The sequence below is a fragment of the Acanthaster planci genome, linkage group LG17 (genome assembly GCF_054643075.1).
Source record: "Acanthaster planci isolate LZ-2023a linkage group LG17, COTS_SCS, whole genome shotgun sequence".
Classification (NCBI taxonomy): Eukaryota; Metazoa; Echinodermata; class Asteroidea; order Valvatida; family Acanthasteridae; genus Acanthaster; species Acanthaster planci.
In genome coordinates this window covers 3,206,124-3,223,148 of record NC_141793.1, presented here as the reverse complement: position 1 = coordinate 3,223,148, position 17,025 = coordinate 3,206,124, and the positions used below count along the sequence as shown (strand labels likewise).

Genomic DNA, 17,025 nt, shown 5'->3' with positions numbered 1-17,025 from the left:
TATTATGGAATGTGGGTGTGTTTGCACCAATACCCCACATCATAATTTACGTGTGTATGAGGTACAGCCTCATACTACAGTTATATACATGTGTACATGTACATGTACTGGTAGGCCTATGTGTGTACCAGAACAGTGTGCCGTGTACTTGAAGGATTTGGGGAGTCAAAGATGGGATGCGATGTTTCAGATTGTGTAGACGAGTGATGATTGCATAAAATTAAGTATCATTCTGTACTGTTCCTTGAAACAGGGGCTGTTGACCATGCATAAACAGGTAAATTTCAGAATGTGTTTTTTTTTTTTGGCATAGCGTTTCCGTGTGCACATTGGTAAATTTTCAACTGTCATGGTAGCATCCAAATTCTCAGCTGAATACACTTTCTTAAATGCAGAGGTACCATTAAGGCTACTGGTAATTTGATTTTTTTACTAGTTGCTCAGGATGACGGCCAAAATGTCTGTCTCCTCCATTTGGCGACTACAATGACTAACAACTGACACCCTGCATTTACAGGAATGCCGATAGAAAGTGCTAAGATGAAGAAATCTTCCCGGACATGTGCAGTACTTTTGTGGAATTCGTCATGGTCAAGGGTCGGTCTTGCAATATTGATAAATCCGAATTCCAAGAATACTTTGATTATCAAACCAGCGTGCCTTCGCACATGTCATCAAATGGCCTTTGTTTATAAACATTTGCAGCATGTACATGTACATGTACACTGTATACAGTACGTGGACCTTGTCCATGTTACATATACATGTACATACTGTACATGTATATGTAACGATAAACATTACCATTTGAATATGGAAGTTACGGTATTTCCATCATTGAATTGAATCAATAAATAATGTAAACCTTAACTTTTTGGATGTCAGTTGAAGAGTTCCTACTTTACTTGGATACATGCAACAGGAGTTTGCAACACCGCTTTGATTTCACTAGTCAATGTCTACACGCACTGGTATATTGCACCGCCAGTCAACAAGAACACACTGTGTCGCGTGCGCCATTTGCGCATGTGTACAGGATCAGCCATCAGAAAATCATCAAATCAGCCATCAAAAATAAGTCTCAGGCCATTCCGTTCCAGTAATTTTGTGATTTTGTGATTTCAAGATCCAATCTTCAGAGGGGAAAACCAGTGGAAAGGAAAAGAAGGGAGAAACTCAATCGATTAGTTACAAAATTGCATTCTTAGAGTGTACAGTACATGTACATTTATTTCATGGTGTTGAGAGTAAACTTGAAAGCAGCTTAGCTGAACGCACAGGTGTAACTACGGGGGAGAATGCCTTTGCCCCTCTGGGTGTCCCCGCATTTGGAATTCATGAACAAACTCTGCTGCAGCTCACTGTCTTTTGTCACCCCCAGAGGTAATAACCCTAGTTTTGCCACTGGCCGAACGTCTGTGTATTTGGCATGCTGATAATCACATTATCACAGTGCATACCGTACGTGCACCGTTTTGTGGATGGAAAAAAATGCGGAGGTACGTTTATCTGTTGCTTTAGGATGTGGTGAAAGATTTCTTTAACACTTTGCGTGCCTTTCATAGATCTCAGAGGTGGTTCTGGCGACTTGTGGTTCTCATTGCGTGTTTGGGTCACATCGGAGTTCATATAGGCACTGCAGCACTCAAAGTAATTGTGTTACCCGGTTACTGTATGGATCCATCCTTTCTGGTTACAAGAAAATAGAGAAACCTTTTCCCTGAGGTCAGAGCATGAAACATCACCTGCACCGTACGTGGTCAGATTTTGTTGAACATGGACCGTGTTTACATCGTTCCCCCCCTTTTTTTTTCTAGAGCACCAACTTCCTGCCCTATGCAATAACACTGCCACCAAAGATGGATACGTGATTCTGCCCTGAGTCTTATAGCAGGTGTCGGACATGTAAACAAAAGGAAGTTGTAATTTACACGTACATGTACATGTATGGAAATTATACAACTTGGAGGAAAAATAGACGTCCTTGAAATTCTGATATCCTTCACCCCAACAAGTAAGCAAATGTGTGTTGAAAATGCGTAATACATGTACAAGTACATGTACGTGTGCTTCCTCTATGACACACATACATTACATTGTACTTACATGTACGGTACATGTACATCGGTATATGCAAATGTACATGTGTACAAACTGTGCTTTGTTACACCACTATGAAAAGAGGGTGCATGTATGTATACATGTATTTTGTTTCCTCTTTATCCAACAGTATTACATCCTCCTAGCTCCCACAAAGCGCTGGCACTTAACCACCAAGGACAAAAGGCTGATCATTGATGAAGACAAGGAAACAGTCCATGTCGCTCTTTTTCCTTTCAGTTGTAGGGTCTGTGCTCTACATGTACATGTATCTGCCTGCCGACTGTTCAGATTTAATCAGAACTGTACAGATTTGTGAGTTTTCAAAGGCCGAAAATCTGACCGATCAGACTTAGCAATTTTGGGGGAAGAAAAATAAAAATGAATTAAAAAAAAAAAGAGAGAAAATCTCGCAAATTACCCAGCACTGTCTGGGAAGTTTGCTCTGCCCTGCCGCCACAACTGCACAGCGAAGTGACATGTGGAAGAGTTGAAATCATTTCCGAAATCACACGTACATAAACTGGGGTACTGTTCATAAACTGTACTTGGCTGCGGTTTGAATTTGCATACGCACAGGCGCCCGGACCCAACTGTTCCGGGGGCTTCGCACCAAGGTGTTCGCATTGCACGCACGCTTTGTGTTCTGCTTTTAGACGTACATGTACATGTAGCAATGTTGGCAGGTACAAGATGTACCGGTAGGCCTTACATGCCTCTATGGTAATTTTAACTTGTACATGAACATGTCTCTATGGTAAAGTGAACCTGTACATGTACATGTGCATGCCTCTATGGTAGAGTGAACCTGTACATGTGCATGCCTCTATGGTAAAGTGAACCTGTACATGTGCATGCCTCTATGGTAAAGTGAACCTGTACATGTGCATGCCTCTATGGTAAAGTGAACCTGTACATGTGCATGCCTCTATGGTAAAGTGAACCTGTACATGTGCATGCCTCTATGGTAAAGTGAACCTGTACATGTGCATGCCTCTATGGTAAAGTGAACCTGTACATGTGCATGCCTCTATGGTAAAGTGAACCTGTACATGTACATGTGCATGCCTCTATGGTAAAGTGAACCTGTACATGTGCATGCCTCTATGGTAAAGTGAACCTGTACATGTGCACGCCTCTATGGTAAAGTGAACCTGTACATGTGCATGCCTCTATGGTAAAGTGAACCTGTACATGTGCATGTTCATCGTTTCATCATAAATGCATTTGTACATGTATGGTACCGGTATTCTGATGTGAACTTGCTGAGTGCCCTGCCTACATGTATGTATGTACATGTACATGTATGTATGTACATGTACATAAAGGCTCTCCTGTAACCACCCCAGCATGGTTCTAATACACAGCTGCCTGGTCCATTGGCTATCACTCCCTCTCCTTGCTCTGTGACCACATGAAGCCCTTGACCCTGTGCATTTCAAGTTGGCAATGAAAGAACTTGGCCCGTATGGCAGAGAATTCTGGGTCAAGTTCATGCTTTTCTATTCATGGACATAAATACTGCTCAGAGCAGGTTTGCACGAAATTCCTGGCTGGTACCCCAGTAAGTACCGGGTATTTTTGGTGATTAAGGTCAAGCACATACGAGGAGGATATGATGACATCTGGTGGGCAGATACATGTACCAAAAAAAGAGTCAACCTCGGTGGTGCATGTACTGTACTGTGTGTCATCTCTCTGTACATGAATTTCGTCACATTTGCCATGCATTAGCATAACAGGACACACATACCGATATACAGCACAAGGCCACTCTCCCCAAAACGTGTTTCCCGACCTATTTTGACAGCATGACACTGAATTTTTTTTGGGGGGGGTGAGGAGATGGGCTTGCATTTTTTTTAGATCACTCTATTTGTGATAAAAATATCACGATATTCACAAATATTGTGGTCGTCTTTTACATGGAGTATTGCATCATCAAAGAGCAGTGGTGAGAAGCCAAGGCTCATTGGGAATGCCAGCAAATACAGGCAAGCGTGAAGGTTGCTGTCAACTTGGCAAAATCCTCTACACTGAAGAAGTATTTTTTATATATCTGCCCATCTACATGTACATGTATGTTCAAATAAAAGTATTCATGTTATAGAATAATAAAAGGGACATTGAATTTGCCAATATTTGAGGCAAGAAAGACGCAATATTCCAACACAGGAAACTGGAAAATGGACATGAAGGAATCTCTTTTTTGGGTTACGACTGCGGCAAAACACAGCCCTGTAAAACATTGTTCAGGACTTCCTGTCATCGTTCAACCATAGAGTTACAAACCCTTTGTAGCTCTATGGTTCAACACACATTAGATGTGATTTACATGTACACTGTACATGTAATGTCCGCATACATGTATACTATTTTAAAACAATTCATGTTGATGCCCATTATGTGAAAAGAGATTCTGGAAGATTTGCGAAGGTATAAATGATACAGAGCCCAAAGGCCAGTCACTGTTACATCAGGCTTTAGACCACTTGGAAATGCAGTGCCTTTAGGCTCCTGCTTAGCGGAGGATTTTAGGGGATTCAGGAATGTTGTTGGCATTAATTAGGAGGTTGTGCAATGCACATGTCAACGTGTACATGTGCATGTACCCATGCACATGTACAGTTTGATACCTAGCAAACATGTTGAAAGAATTCACTTTGATAGTGTGCTGTCATTTCCGCTGTGGTCGTGAAGCTTCGGCAAGGGACTAATTGAAAAAAGAAAAAAAAAGTCTTGTGCCTTGTAATACGTGTGCATTGTGTACAAAGGCTTCCCTTGAACTGACTGTTACCGGATTCTACAGGAAGTGCCATTAAGTCTTCCACACAGCTTATCGTTCCCGTGCTAACAAGAAGTCCGTAAGTAGCGACATCCTCTACAGAAGAGGACGGTGCATTGAAGGGAGGGGGATAAAACGAGATCCTACGCGGTAGTAGGAAATGTGAGTTGAGGAAGGACGTGCCGCTTACCAACTCGTTAGAACAATAAAAGATGGATCCTCACACAGAACGGAAAGGGGCCTCTAGGAGGAGATACAGGCGCCGCGGTGAAAGGCAAGGTACAGTTTTGCTGCTTGGTGGGGTTTGTAAGATTTCTTGCCCAACAATTTGCTGAACATGTGCATGTACTTCACCGATCAGTACCACATCTTGGAAATGCATTTGTATATAATAAAATGTTCATGTATATGAACACCCATACATGTACATGTGTATGTACATGTGTACATTACTTCAACCTGGCAGTGCGACCTGCTTGCATTGTTGCGATGGCCATGTTCGGACGGGTTGTGTACGTACAATAGGTTGACCGTACTGGTACTCTTTGCCGTACCCGGTATGTTCTCCCGCCAGTGCCTGAACAGGAGGGTGTTGCTTGATGTCAGAGCACCCTCTGTCATTTGTGTAAACATGATTAATTCATCTTATTTGTCTGACTATTCTTATATTCCGGTTCATGTAACTCCCCGTATTGACAGGCTCAATGTCTAAAGAAAGTTTCTTTTTGTTTGTTTTGTTCCAAATTTCAGGTGAGAACTCGCCGGCCAATTTTCAGAGCTTCAAAAACCGGGGCGTCAGCGCCACCCACAAGGGACAGATCTTGTGGCACCTGGACTCGGAGAGCTGCTTCCGTAAACGTGAGTCCTGGCATTCTGGGCAGTACTTGGAAGGGTGGCAACAAGTTTCTACTGCTGCAAAGGAGTGGCAGTGGAATCCTTGGCTTTAGAAACATTTCAAATGTTGGGCATTTGTGTGCTGAGGAATAGAAATTGTGAGATGCTCGTCAGATTATCGTGCGCAAACATGTACATGGGTAATTCCAGAAATTAGAGGTCCATTTTTTTTGGTGTCCCGTCACATCTGATGTGCATGTATCATATTTTGTAACACATTTTCTAATTTTCTAATTTTCAAGAGTTTCAATAGTTTGAAATCAATGCCGGTGATATTTTCATGTCAAATAACAAAGGTCAGATGTAACACGGACACAAAAATGTCACACTTTTGGACCCCCAATTTGGAATTACCCACATACTTGTACATACAGTTTGAGTGACCTGGTGTTGCCAAGTTCTGGATACATTTACAATATACATTGTACGTGTACCATGCATGTACTGGTACTCGTCAGTTGTGTTGATTTGAAATGATTTTGATTCTGTTTATTTTGTGTCAGGAAATTGAAAGTCGTTAACTTTGTTTTTTGTTAATGTAGCAAAGATGTCCGTAAAACTCGCTCTCTTGTTTGCACGAACACAACAGGCTCTCTTGTTTGCATGAGCACAGCACTGAATAAGATTTTTGCTGTGAAGGAGAAGGTCGTGGAAAGAGTGGAGAGAGGAAATGTTGTGTCCCTGGGATTCGAACCCCGGGCTGCAGAGTTGCAGTTTGTGCGAACATGTACAGTACTGCCTTGTGCAGCCAAAACTTATTCATACATACTGTACAGTATGCACATTTACTTGAAGACGGTGTGATCCAAATGAGACGATGTCAACGTAAATTTGCAGTTTCATTTATGACAAGTTTTTTCTGTTGCCCTAATGAGTTCACATTGCTCTTAGATATGTTAGATTTTCATCATTAGTGGGATACAGTTTTGGACACTTGTATTCAAAAACAAGGAAAACCGTGGGCAAGTTTCTTTCAGTTCAGGAAAAAACTTTTTCACGAGTACTTTTGACCCTGATCCATGTAAGTTTAGTCCTTTGGGATCATACTCACTGACATTGGATGGCATGGTATTCAAGTCGTTGAGTTGGTTAAAAAACTTGCCCTTCAGCTTTGATGTCAGTATGAAACAAAACCTAATTTGACTTTCCGGACTGATAGTGATCTCTGAAAGGGAAAAACTAATTAATTGGCTCAGCTTCATGTACTCTTGTCGGGATGTGTTTGAACTGCAACAGGAATTGAAACTGCTGGGACTGGAAAGTCACAGAAGTCAAAATTAACATCTCCTCTCCCCACTTCTTCCCTCACCCGCACTCTTGGATTTTCCCCCAGGGAGGAACTTGTCGTTAGAGGGGAAACGAGAGAGACGTGGGGCGCAGGAATAAGCTAGATTAACAGTAATTAGTCTCCTTGAACTTGATGGGGAAAATTGACAGATTTCCAAGGGGGTCGAAATGAAGTACCTGTCCATGTAGGATGCAGTTAGCCTTGAATTTCAGAAGACGGAATTCCCTGCTTCAGTCTGAGGTTGTGAATAATAGAATTTCCAGAAAAGAGTCAGATAAGATTTTGTTGGGACAGGAATTAGGCTAATACATGTGTCTCCTCCTTTCCTACTTCAGAAATTTCTCGACAGTCTGATGACCTTGGCAGCAAATGTACATGTGCACATACTGCACAACGAATTGAGGATGCAGGGAGCTTGCTGTACATTAAAAATCAGATCCCATTTTGCGTCACATGAAACTACACAGATTTATACATGTACTGTATAGTATAGTTTCCAGAGATTTGTTTTTGACGAGCTAGCCCTGAAACGCAAGGTCCCCTTAGCACAGTGAGCAAGTTTGTTTTTTTTTTTTCTTGCCCCTTAGAACAATGGAAATGATGCCGTGTGATTCACCTTGTTAGTCATGATTTTTGCCTGGATTACGAAACCAGTTTCCATGCACATTTGCACGTAGACACAGTCGACTCAGCATTGGGGGGGATGAACTACAAAACAATTGTAATTGAATTGAAATTTGTTCTGTCTTGCAGCCGTCACCAGAGTTTGTTTCAAGTACTATCACGGGACGACGGGGGAACTCCGTGCTGTCACTCCGACGATAACAGTCAGGAACCCCCATGCCAGTGAGGCGGAAGATCCTTCCCCAGACAATGGCCCGCTCTTCCATATTGCCATCAGCGGTGGGTATCGCTGCAGATCCTCTTTCCTCAGTTTTGACTCTTGCGTCCCCTTGAATTTATTTTCTCTGACATAGACACTGCCAGAACTGCTTGGAGTTGAGATTGCAAAGATTGTACCATTTGGGGATTATTCTGCCCCCCCAAAATGGCCTTGGAGTTAGGAATAATTTAAATTTCGAACTCCATCTTGAGTTTTTTTTTTGTTTGTTTCAGTGCAGGGCACAGGTAGAGTGGGATGAGGCTAGCCCAATATAAAATGAAAGAGTCTACAAAATGGAAAGCCCACAAACATGGGGGGAGGAGTAGAATATTTTAACATTGGATTACTGACTGGTTCTTCAGAATTTAAGACTCTTTTTTTAGTTACGCATAACAGCATTATTTTTAGTACCTAAACGGCCTGTGATTAGAAACCTGAAGAAAAGTTAAGTATGCATGCATGTACATAAGTACGTAATGTTGAATCCATCACATGTCCAGTCACCAGACCGGTTATATGCATGTAGCCAGGGTTGCAATGGAGTCTGTCTGGAGTCTTTTCACAGGACCGGTCATGAGTAACAGGGTGAACAGTGATAAAGGAATGCTTTTTGTCAGTTCATGTGAGTAACGTGATTTGACTCGAGACTGAATGTCTAGCGACGGACTCGATCGCAGGGGGACTTGCGATGGATTCGACATCACTGAGTGTACGGCATCAGTTAAATAAAAACCAGTTGGAGGAGGGGCACTTGTGAAATGCGGCATCTTTCAACACTACCTGCTCGGCAAACTTCCAGAAAAGCTGCTGTTGCAAAATGAAAACATCAACAGGCATGTAGGGCACGTCCCCGTCCATCAAGCGTGGGCCCCGTTAACGAGAATTGACACACTTCAGGGGAGGAAACCTCACTGACTTTTGCGCTCTGCAAGCATACGATGTAACACTGACTCGTCCAAGGCCCCTGCGGTTGCCGCGGCGGACAGAAGAAGGGGTGTGGGAGGGGGGGAAACGTTTAATTTTTTTTTCCCATCCGTCAAGCTGATGGAAGTAGCAGGTGCGGCGGAGCGTGGCAAGTGAAAGCTTCCGCCCGATATCGTTGAATCGGCAGTGGTTGACCTTCACAGTCAGGCACCGATGTCTTCCAAGCATAGAAGTGAGCTCAGTGATAACTCGTTACCAGCCTTATTGCCATGCAATGCCTATTATTTGATACTGGTTCACCGCTCAATTTATTTGTTCGCTCACTGTGGCCTCGTCAGATTACATGTATATTTTTCAGGTCTGCCTGTACGATGTAGGTCTTTGTCTATTGGCACTATATGGAGATACTCTGAAAGTAGGCGCACAGTACATTCCAACTAAAAGTTAACTTGGGAATGGGAAAATCTTTTTACACGTTTTGTCTTCTCAGCGAATTCAGTTTTTTTCATTTCACAAAACCAGAAAATTTTCCTGGAAAAGATTTTCACAGATTTTCCCACACGTGGGAAAAAAGTGGGAAAAGATTTTCACAGATATTGGCACGAGTAAGAAAAGATTTGCACGGATTTTCCTACAAGTGGGAAGAGGTTTCCACAAGGTTTTCCCCCAAGAGGGAAATCGCTGTCACACCTTGTGAACTGTGAGGGCAAGTGTGAAAGCAAATTCTCTGCACAGAATTTCCCAAGTGTTAACTTCCAGTTGCAGTGCACTGTACAATGCAGCTGGGAGTGCTGGAAGTCTATTTGAGACACAAATTTGCCTAGTGTTGCCCTCTTTATAACATAAGGGCACACAAACTTGCTTTGTTCTTCAACATGTTACAATTTTTATACGTGCAGGTTTTATTCCAAACATGTAAATGTATATTGTACATGCCTGTAATTCATGCACAGGTTGTTTGAATTCAACACCCATGCATTTGTTCATGTTCCAGTACATGTGCATGTACAATCAATGTTTACATGCACGTGATGTATTGACGTGTATTATACATGGGATGGTGACGGTACTGGCATGACTGGAGACCAAGGGCTTTTCATAAATATTTGTCTGGGGACTGTTCATGTAATAGATGATATGCCTAATATGTACTCGGTACGTGTATGTGGGTCATTCCATGAGGTTGAGGCATAATTTGTGACGGTGTCAGTTGCTACATGGGTGCGGTAAAAATGAACAGACATTTCCCTGCATGTGGATTCCAGCTGACATTGTTATACATCTTGCAAGGCTGAATACAGAGGTGTGTGTTATTTTTACAGAGTAAATGACCTACTCTACAGGTCATGCAGAGGTAAAAGTTACCGATGTAACAAGGACACCGTCACAAATTGTGCCCCAACCTCATGGAATGACCCATGTACATGTACGGTGTGTGAACATGTCCATAATGCACATGTACATGCCTGCAGGTACGTACGGGTTCCTTCGTGTTACTATACCTGATTAATGTAGCAACTATAACCACAGAAAGACTAGCAGTTGACAACAGTTGCAAACTATTTCACGTTCTTTATAAAAACGGCAACACTAACTGCTAAGTTGTTCAATGTCTTAATGTTATCACAGGCAGACAGACGTGGACCCTGAGGAATTGGGGGAGGGGATACATGTCACATTTTGCAGGTCAAGTTTCCAGACTTGAAAAACGACACCCGCTTAATGGAAACGGATTCCAGGTGGAGGGATGGGTGCTGTTTTAAAAACACAACTCCCTGAAAATGTCACGGAGGCATTTGTACGCAGAGTCTAGATTTCCCCTCCAGAGCGAGTAAAGAAAAAAGTTCGGAGGTGGGGGGGGTTGTAGAATGTGTTAATGACAAATTGATATGGCGTGGTAACATCACTTAACCTTTCCACTGATAAGGTGAGACTGCTGGTGTAGACACACAGGTTTTCAATTGTCCAATTGAATGCAGAAACAAACTTCATTTACCCCAGGGAGCTGAGATGGTAGTAGGAATACTTGTTGGTCTGATGAGCAGGGATAACACGATAAGACCCCAGACACCAGTAATGGTGGAGACTGTGTGTGTGTACTTTATAAATAGCCATTTATAATTCCATGTACTTTTTCAGTCAGTACATGTACATGTACTTCTTAAACTTGACCACAAGAATAGTTGAAGTACATAGTTCCCATGCTTATTTCAGGTTCATGTGCATGTACATGTACTGTACATTTGCATGCGCTCACTGCGGGAAAGTTGGCCTCAGTGAAAAGCACCATTTGTACGGAATCCCAAAACTATGACCAGTGCAGTGTAGATATATGACTCATTCTGGCTGTTAGCCAGTGCCCCACCTGGCAATATTGACATTAGATAACCTACATACAGTGTCCAAATTTGGCAACAGGTGCAGCTTTGATATCGGGCAGCTGGATATACATGTAAACCTTTGACACTTGTTCAAATTTAGACCTCAATTAAGGCGCACAGGTGGAGAGCTGTAGCTTAATGTGGACACAGATACAGGGCTTATGGCCCCAAGTCGTGTTCATTGTGGATATGGGTTTTCTGAAGTCAGGGTACCGTACAACAGAGCCATTTCCAAGTCAGAGAAGGGACTTGATAGGCTGGTATGGGAAAACTTACATTGGAGACCCTTCAAAACGCCGCAATATGTTACATGTAGGCTCTTTGAAGAATAGAAGTGTCATAAACTTACACCCTCTGGTACATGTACTGCGCATGCACTTTTTAAGTTGCCGGGCAGGCTTGTAGCAACCTGTACCCATATCAGCCGAGCTGCCCTTAAAATAATGCTTGTAAACTGAAAGGTGTGAATAATCCTACTGTGTGTTCATGTACGGCCCATGTAGCTGCGTGTACATGTACTGTACATGCTATTAGAAGTCTTCACACATGTAGTACTACCTCATTGGCCAGTGAGAAGACACGTTGTTGTGAGACGTAAGGGGATTTTTTGTACAGTGACCCATGTCCATCTAAGATGAGACATGAGAGCAACGCTGGGAATCATGGACCTGCCGTACACACATGTAGTTGTGAATCGGTTTACTTTTGGAAGCATTATCAAACCCTAACCGCTTCTCAATCCTCCAGAATCCTTCAAGCGGTTTTGGAGGATCGAGGGTGAATGGCAAAAGTGCATGGCTTATTGCAAAGTACATGTATATCATGAGTGAAGGTCAGGGGTTAGACGTTGTGTTGTTCTTGCCCAATCATGCATGAATTCGGCCCGATATTTCTGTTGAATGAACCGATTGCTCAAGAATGCCATTCCCACTGCCTCAACATAATGAGAGAAATTGCCGGAGGATTTTGAAAGATTGATTGAGGCAGTAGACACACCTCCAAATAACATTTTCAAGAAATTTTGGAGGATTTCGGAGGATTGAGGCTGAATGCAATTTTTTCATCTTGAAAATTGGAGGATTTTGGAGGACTGAGGATGGTTCCTAGTAAAAGGCCTAGGGGGTTAGGGTTAATGTAGGAACCTTGATTCCTGACATGTTGGGTGGAGACTCTCCTTCAGGAATTCTCAGGAAAATGGGGTTTGGTTCACAAATAGACCCCTCGGAAGGTGAACAATGAAAATATTGGAAATGGATTATATAGCTTAATATGCAGCACACACTCTGTGCCTTCCAACCATTCTATTGAATTACAGAAATTGAAGTTAATGATTATTTCTTGATTTTGTTCCCCGATTGGTGATTTTTTGTCTAGATCTGAAAGGTATCGGTTTGAAGAAGGGGATGTTTTTCAATCCGGACCCGTACATTAAGTTCTCCATCCAGCCGGGCCGTAACCACACCCTGCCGCTGTCGGACAGCTACTATGGCCAGGAGCAGCGGACGTCCATCGCGGAGAAGACTGTCATGCCTTCCTGGGATGATCAGGTATAAGAAGGCCGGAGGGTTCGGGGGGCAGTGGGGTTCGCTCATGACGATTATGGGCGTTCTTTCAAAAAAGGGTTGTCTGTTGCATGCTTCTCAGGCTTTTCCTTGTTTGCTAGGAAAGAAGTGAAGCCCCAGACCTGAAAGCCAAGTCATTGGAGAAATGTTGAGTGTTGGAGTCTAGTTCATCACAAGTCCCTGCAAGACTATCACAAGGCATCCAGTCTGAAGTCACAAGCTCTTCAAACAAACTGTGACCAAAAAGCTCTCCTTTGTCATTGTTCATCCTCTTTATTACCCGTGACTGGTCTTGTTGAAGGAGGTGTGGCTGGACTTGTGGGGGGACTTGGTGATGGGCTCGACTGCAGCCACTGAAAGTGTTCCAAGCAATGCCGAGCTGTCAAATTGTGACGACCGCATCAAGTCGTTCACGCGCGCTGCTTAAATGTTAAGAAATGCTTGTTCCCAAAACGTGAAAGGGCACGGTGCTCATGTGTCTTGTTAAACAGAGGATATGCAGATTACACAAGGAATTCCAGACGCTTTCCCTCCGACACGCATACCTGCTCAATGGTCGAATGACCGTCAATTTTTTGATCAATGACTTGCGCGGGCACATCCGTCAGATGGGGGTTCCGTCCCAGGGCGTAGAGATTAAATGCATCCGAGTTGATGGGAAGTCCTCTCCCCCTGGAGGATATGACTCCATCCATAGGGCTTCACCTTTTCTCTCATTTCCCCCCCCCTTCTCTCTCCCCTTCCCCCTCCCTGGCTGTCACATCTGCCTTCTACCCCCCTTCATTCCAGAGAAGCACAAAGGGGAAATTTGCCCGGAATGGAGAACATGTGAACATCTGCAGGCATCAATTACAGCGAACTGTGCCACGTTTAAGGGGCTGAGGCATTAAAAAGCCTGATTTATGGCAGTAAGATAGAACCTACTAGAACGATTTTGACCCGCGTCCCCCGACCCCATCTCTGCAAGTACCCAGCATTTCTGACTCACTTTTTTTTTTGGTGGGGAGGTAGAAGAAACGGAAAGATTTTGGGGTTGCCGAATTAGTTCCAGAAACTCATTCCATGCATCAGGTGTGAAGGGGGGCGAAGGAACCCCTGTCGAGGAGATCCATCGGACTCAGGGGATGGCAAAACCTGAAATTGGAGAAGCATAGAGACTAATGATCCATAGCACAGTCGGAGCCCCCGGGGGCCCGATAATCATTCAGAAACTCTGCTAGACTCTGCTGTGTATATACGTATTCCAGGATATCTGCTAGACGACTAAGACTAATAGAAAATTAAAGAGCGAGGGCCTGTAACAGTTTTTTTTGTCTGGCTACAGCCTGTGATTTTTTTCGTAGATCACCCCAGTGTTCGTTGTTTTTTCCATGTGTACTGTAGACCTTTATCAGTAAAGAGTCTTGTTCTCTGTAGATCCACCGGCAAAAGTAATACAACTTCACATATTGATAAAAGGGACCAGGCTTTTTTTCCGTCCAGCCTCGATCGGTTGCATTGCTTTGAATGGTTGAAAAAGCAAGAAGGCTACCCCATGATAGAGGTCTATTGCATATCTAAACACAGCGTGCAAGGCCTTGTTTGGTTTGTAAATTTTTTTTCTGCTCTCCGATTTGCAAACCTGATGTGTAGAGAATCTTTAGCTTAAAAAAAATGTCTGAATCAGCTTAGAGCAGTGTCTTGCACAAATCTTCTCATCCCACTGGATCCTTGGCATCAGTTCAGGAGCCAATTGTGGCTATTAGTGCTGACCATCATTCCAGGCCACCAATTCTGGCCATCATTACTATGATAGCCAGACTTCTGGCCAGCAGTTCAGGCCACCATTCATGGCCACCAGCTTTGGTGACTCTCTGTGGCCACCAGCTCCGGCTACCAGTTTTGGTGCGCCGTTTGTGGTTAGCATGGAATTGTGCCCTCTTGCTCTACCTTGTTCCTGGTTTGGACCACTTGATCTGGCTACCGGATCTTGTCCATGAATCCGGCCACTGAAACTGGCCGCCGGTCTGGCCATCAGATTTAGCCATCTGACCATCCTCTCGCTATCGGCCCTCCTACCTTAACTGGGGTCACCTTTGCGAGAGATTGGCCCCCCAACTTGATTTTTCCCATCTAAGCTGTGGAACATCCATCACAGTGCTGGTCACACCTGGAAATCCTTGACGCTTGCTATTTTTGGTGATTTCACGAAAACGAACAAATTGACTTCATCAAGCCACATTTACAACAAACAGGCACTGCAAAAACAAGGGAACTAGTGCTAATTTATTCCAAAAATAAGTGACACTTTCCACTGTTAAAATAAAGTTTTTGTAAAAGACAGCTACACGTACAGAGCACGTGTTCATGGCAGTACTATCCACGGGGTGCATGAAGTCTTGAGTCTAATTGAAGTATTCCTGGACATGTGGTTGGGCTTTTCTACCTTGACATTTTGACCAAATAAATCAGAACAAAGCAAGATTTTAGTACGAGCGAGCTTGTCTGTAAGTAAAAGGAATTGCTCGAGATTGAAACGATTAAAAATCTGTCCTATCGTGTACGCCTATGTTTTGTGTTTAATTGTATGTGTCCGCTTCAGATGCCCCCTAAACAGGTTGGGCGCAGCTTAAAATCGTCTTGACTCCCTGCCTGCAAGTTTCGGTTTCCCAGACCTCGACACCTGACACTTAAAAGACGGCAGCGGCAGCCAATAATCCAATTACCTCTGCCAATTAGGCCCATCTCCCTAATTCTTGTCTTCCTTCCCCCCGTAGGAGTTCCACTTCAGAGCGGCGCGCACCGACGTCCTTGAGATGGAAGTAAAGGACAAGTTTGTGCGATCGCGGCCGATCATCAGCCGCTTTCTCGGCCGCCTGGCCATTCCCATCCAGCGGCTCGTCGAGAAGGCAGCACTTGGGTGAGTCCTTGTCATGGCTGAATCGCCCCAGCCTGTTAATTGTTGGCTTGACTTTGAATCCTGCCTCCATCTATTATCAGTTAGTGCCTGAGTTGATTTGCTCTTCACATCCAGCTACTTGTTGAGAAAGTTGCACTTTGGTAAGTCCTTTTCTGAGTGGAGCACTTTGCCTGTAAGTGATTGGTTTGGGGTTCATTTCCTTCCTCAGTGCCTTAGCTGATCCGCCAGTGACACACAGTGACTTGTCAAGACAGTACTTTTCTTAGTGGAGCACTGTGCTTGTAAATGATTGGTCTTGGGTTAAAATCCCTCTTCCGTGTGTCATTAGTTTTGCTCAGCTGATTGGCTGTTCACATCTAATGACTTGTCAAGGAAGCAGCACTTTCTGTGAGTCTGTTTCTCAGTAGATTACTGCTCCTGTAATTGGTTGGTTCAGGGTTCATATCCCTTCTGAATGCACAATCAGTAAGCCTCCAGCTGAATGTCCATTGACATCTGATACAAAAAAAATTAGCAGTTGGGTGAGTCTCTTGTAATGCGAATTCCTCTTTTATGATGAATTTCATTCGCTCATTTGAATGTATCCCTCTTTGGGCTTTTTTTCAGAGAGCGGACGGTGACCTACAACTTGACCAAACGCCATCCTTCGGATCATGTCAGTGGCTGTCTGACATTCACTGTGGACATCGAACAAGAGGACAGCCCGGAGAGTAAGTAGAAATTTAATTTTTTTGTTTCGTAGTCAGCTCCCTTAAAGATCCAGTCCAGTGTTGCAGTTAGTATCCCATAGGGTGTACTACAGATGCAACACTCTGGACTGAGATGTCCAGGCTTTATTCCTGTGTGTTCTTCTGGAGTGTGACTTGCATCTCTTTTGAAGTGTTGCCTAAGGCATCCGTACTTTCCCTCTACATCTTCAAGTTATCAGAGGAGGACTTTCTAGGTTAGAACAACTTTTCTCTTGCTTCCCTGCACATAAAAAGTTAACTGGAGCAGACTTTTTGTCATGTTCTTAAATAGAAAGGGATTGAGCTGTTTAGAATGACTTCCGCTGTGCCCTCTTTGTTCATGCAGACCTTAAGGATTTGTGCACATTTCGACGAAAATGCTCCATAATCTTTGCATGCAGTATGTTCACTCCTTAGGACACCATGTACATGCAAACAACACAACATCTTTTCTTTACACCAAGGATTCCACTCGGCTAAACGCATGCTAAAGCCATCTCTCCTTCCACAGTGAGGTTGGTCCCCTGGAACTGAATTTCCATGTGTCCCACATCTGTGGTGAAGGTTTGAATTTCACCTAG

General features: G+C 43.6%; 1 protein-coding gene across 3 annotated transcripts in view; it reads left to right on the top strand.

Annotated features, from left to right (window-relative positions):
* LOC110982573 (E3 ubiquitin-protein ligase HECW2-like) overlaps positions 1-17,025 on the top strand; it is a 49,970-nt gene that overhangs the window by 12,459 nt on the left and 20,486 nt on the right. For all 3 annotated transcript variants that reach the window (XM_022241077.2, XM_022241078.2, XM_022241080.2), the window contains 5 exons: positions 5,636-5,743; positions 7,821-7,970; positions 12,630-12,802; positions 15,574-15,716; positions 16,323-16,426. In XM_022241077.2, coding sequence (XP_022096769.2) covers positions 5,636-5,743; positions 7,821-7,970; positions 12,630-12,802; positions 15,574-15,716; positions 16,323-16,426 — 678 coding nt within the window. The remainder of the gene's footprint in view (positions 1-5,635; positions 5,744-7,820; positions 7,971-12,629; positions 12,803-15,573; positions 15,717-16,322; positions 16,427-17,025) is intronic.